At 48.0% G+C, this 4,056-nt stretch overlaps 1 protein-coding gene across 1 annotated transcript; it reads right to left on the reverse strand.

Moving 5' to 3' along the window:
- Positions 1 to 3,758, reverse strand: LOC128753944 (5,6-dihydroxyindole-2-carboxylic acid oxidase-like). Its single transcript, XM_053856184.1, has 9 exons — positions 3,656 to 3,758; positions 2,949 to 3,307; positions 2,750 to 2,858; positions 2,365 to 2,578; positions 1,899 to 2,103; positions 848 to 1,015; positions 582 to 761; positions 344 to 490; positions 1 to 266 (listed from the first exon to the last, which is right to left on the reverse strand). Exons 1-9 carry the CDS (start codon positions 3,751 to 3,753, stop codon positions 61 to 63), a joined length of 1,686 nt encoding a protein of 561 aa, XP_053712159.1. The 5' UTR covers positions 3,754 to 3,758; the 3' UTR covers positions 1 to 60.
- Between the last annotated feature and the right edge of the window lie 298 nt (positions 3,759 to 4,056).

The following is a 4,056-nucleotide window of genomic DNA, read 5'->3' on the forward strand; positions in this document are numbered from 1 at the left end:
TTCAGAGTCGGGTCGACTTTATTAAAAGATGGTTTAAAAAAAATTCAGTTACAAGCGCAGTCAGACAACAGACTGTGATCGGTCGAACCTCCGGTCGTCCTCAGAGTACCGCCTGAACGTCTCTCCCAACAGCGGCTCCAGGGCTTCAGCCGAGCGGTAGGACTGAGCACGGAGCGCGCATGAGATGACTCCTCCCACCACTGCCACCACCAGCACCGAGGCAACGATGGCGATGGTGATAATCTCTGACAAAGTGTAGGCTCGGGCTGGGGGTCATGTTTTTAAGATTAGTGCTGTTTTTGCAGTGAAGTTAAAATATTATGCTTGAATAAGTGCGACCTACCAGGCCATTGGACTTCATAGGTGTAGCCCAAGTTGTCCGGGGCTGAAACAAACATCTCCGCGTTGGTGATCGGGGGCCAGAAAGGAACCATGTTGAAGCGACTGTTGTGTCCAATGGGGGCGTTCTCCTCCGGATACACCACCTCACCTATCAACAGAGAAAAAGCCGTGCTTGTCAGTGCTCATTTTTTAAGGCGACTGATGGCTCCATGGACGTGTGGCGTCTGGTGTTTGCCCACCCGGTTGGTGCCGGCGGAGCCACTCATCAAAGACAGCATCAGTGAAAGTGTGCAGCAGAACAAAGATTGGATCATTCGGCGAGAGATGAGTCTGTCCACCGGTCCCATTAAGGAATAGATGGGCCAGATTGTGGAGGCTGCGAATAACTGGGTCATACGTTCCCTTGGGGGCGCTATAGCCTAAAAAAAATACAACGCCAAACACATTATTTTCAACGAAAATAGACACCGACTTGCTTATTTGGGGGTGAAAATGAAACGCAAACCTTCAATGGTGTTCCTGAAGCTCTCGGAGGAGGTGGAGTAGAAGGGTGGGGTATCAAAGGTGTTGAGCTCCAGACAGTCTAACACATCCTGGGGCTCTGGCAGCCTCTGCACCATGGGTCTCGCCGTGTTGCCGGCTGGGTTCCTCCTGATTGGACTTGTCTCCGAGCCTGCGTGTCAGGAAGAGAGGCGCAGGCCAGATGAGGTTCTGAACCTCCACTGCAGGTTCAGATCACGGAGGTTCTCGAGCTGGTGCGAGGAAATATGACCTGAACGTGGAGTCTCCCGGTACGACATAATTAGCTGGCAAACAGCAGCCCAAGCTTTTTCTTGCTTCTTCGCCATGAATGAGTGAACGTCGGCTTCCTTAAAGGTTAGTCCTCCTGATCAAAGGAACCAGCCAAGTGTATCTATATCAAGTCTAAATGAGGCATCCCCTCTTCCCATTTAAGGAGCGCTTGCTTGCTCACGCTGGAAATACCAGACGTGTCGTGCCTCTCAGAGGGGATTATTAGGATACTTCAAACACACCTTGGCATTCACATGACTCCCCTTTCTTCCTGGGTTTTCCTGAAAGCACATGCTACTGCGCTGGAAGTCAAACAAAGCAGGGAAATAGGATTTGACTATCACGATTATTCTGCTGGGCCAGATAAAACAAAAGAATTTCACACCGGAATAAAAGGCTGTGGTTTAGGCTGGCGGAGCCAGTGCCGGCGCAGAACAAGCCCCAATCTCCGCAAATCTTATTATACTGTGCTCTCTTATCCTAGTCTAAACAGCATGACCTATTAGCTAGAATTACCGGGGAAAACTGTTTCCTCAATGCGTTCCACTTTGGATGCACACAGCGCCTCAACAAGAGCCCATTCTCACCAACTGAAGTAATAGCAGGCAATATCGAATGCAGCACAACAGCTGTGAGGTATTATTTATAGCAGCTTATGTTCTACATGCTCTTTTTTTATGAGCTCTTTGCCCTCTTTTCTGGTGCAACAGAGACAATGTCGACTCTCTTTACTTGCTTTTGAGTTTGACGGCGTGTAGCCTTACTGTTGCAAATGGTGCCGAAAGTGTCGTAGTCTTCCACGCTCTCGCAAATGACTCTCCACTGGGAAAACAAGGAGTTAGAGCTTATGGAATTCATGTCGAAAGAGCTTCGCGCTCCCAGGAGGTCGTCCGTGCAGATATCACACTGGCTGCCTCCGATGGCAAAGTTCCAGTAGGGCAGAGCAAAAGTGGGGTCTCCCAGCATGTCCTGTACAGAAGAGAAGGCAGGCAAACGTGACGGCTGCTCCCAGGTTTTGTCACCAGAGAACAGTTAAATAGGCAGAGAAGGATCTTTGTTCAAGACTACACTATCAAGGTTAATGATGCTCCTGCTGCTGCGTGTTTGTACACAGTGCTACAGGCAGAAAAACACTTCTTTTTTTCCAGCTACTTCTCTTTCATCCAACATCTGAGAAATACACCTCTTGTTCTTTCTTCCTGGTCGATATCAAAGTGGGTTCGGACTCACTTGCATGTCTGTTTCCAGTTGCAACAGATGAAAACGATGCCATGTTACAAAGCCGGGCCCCTCATGGGAGAAGTCTACGCCTCCGAAGCTGGTCTGGCCGGCGCCCAAAAACGTCTTGCTGACCGAGTAGTAGTGGCTCCAAACAAAGTAGTTGTAAATGGTGATGTTCTCAAACTGAGGTGTGTTGCCATCCGGACCCAGTATCTCCTGGTACCTGAAGAAAACCATTAACAGTATTACATCCCCTAAAATACCACAGTGTGGTGGCAAAAGTTATGATAGCAAAGGCCCCAGTTGGGAGATTTAGTCACTTCAAATATACAGTTCAGTAACATGTCCAGTGCATTATGGTTCCATTCAAGCAAGCGAAGTTGGCTCTCAGTACCGTCTTGTGCAAATGACCAGGTCGGGGTGGACAGTCCGTTTGGCCTGGTCCAGAGCATTCACAAAGGCTTGCTTCTCAGCCGCGCTCAGCTGCATCACATTCCTCCTGACTACAATTGTCAATTGAGATGGAAAAACAAAAGTAATGAGTAGAAATGAAAAGAAAAAATAGAGTATAATCGAATGAAAATGTTTCCTACCCACGGAAATCCTCTGGTCACAGTTGGGGCCAGACAGCCCTTTCCGACATCGCCCACAGTTGTAGCCGCTGAAGTTTCCGTTGCATTGGCAGGTGCGGTTGAAAAACCTCAGGGGCCAGCGCTCTCGGTCATCACGCCCCGCATAGGGGTATTGTGGCCCGTGGCGCCGGCTGTCTGCAGCTATGCTCACGCACTGGCCCCGGCCTGTGCTGGAGCCGCACTCATCTCCCGCTTCACCGGTTGGAGATGGGCAACACTGGCCACTGCGAAGACCCTCCACGGTGACACACTCTCGAGGGAATTGCGCGACACTCGTGGTGGCAAAAATGGATGCCACAAGGAAGCACACTGCCCACATGCTGCACAGTAGGAAAATAACTGCGTCAATAAATAGGTAAAGGGCACAATCATCGGAATGATCTTTAAATCGAATCTAAATATGTCAAGTTTGTGGAAAAGATTTAACTCCAGATCTCAGCAGCAACACAACTACAAGGCAAAAACCTAGCATTAGATTTGCAATTTAAGAAATAGAATGATGGAATCACATCTTTGTTAGTAGTTGCATACAATGATGTGTATTTTTGAATTGAAAGGCTAACATCATTCTAATTCCTTACTCCCCCGCTGTAGTAATGAATGAAGTCACTTTTTAAAAAGTGCAGTTTGAATAATGGAACTGTACAGTGCATGTGAGTCTTTCCTACCTCTGACTGCTCATGTTGGTCCTCTCAGCTGCCGCCCCCAACAGTCCCTCCATCCCTTTTTCCCGGCTTAAGTAGCTCCAGCCGCATGACCAGATCATACTGTTACGCACGCACAAGTAGCGCACGTTAATACACTTGAGGGTGGACATTCTTTTCAATACTTCACTGACCTTGTGATCAAGACTGTAACGCCCGTACAGGCACGCAACACAAAAGACAGATTCAGCGGTCCACGTCGCCACAAAGTAACGTTTTTCTAAGCAGAAACTATCTTTCATGTCACTTTTCACAAAAAAAGCATTTTATCGATGATCATTGGAACACATAAAATACATTTTTAAGTATGTTGTTTTCTTGATCTTGTGCTTTTCTTACACTACGTACGGTTTCTGGCGTGTTTT

Source organism: Synchiropus splendidus, chromosome 2 (assembly GCF_027744825.2).
Source record: "Synchiropus splendidus isolate RoL2022-P1 chromosome 2, RoL_Sspl_1.0, whole genome shotgun sequence".
Taxonomy (NCBI): Eukaryota; Metazoa; Chordata; class Actinopteri; order Syngnathiformes; family Callionymidae; genus Synchiropus; species Synchiropus splendidus.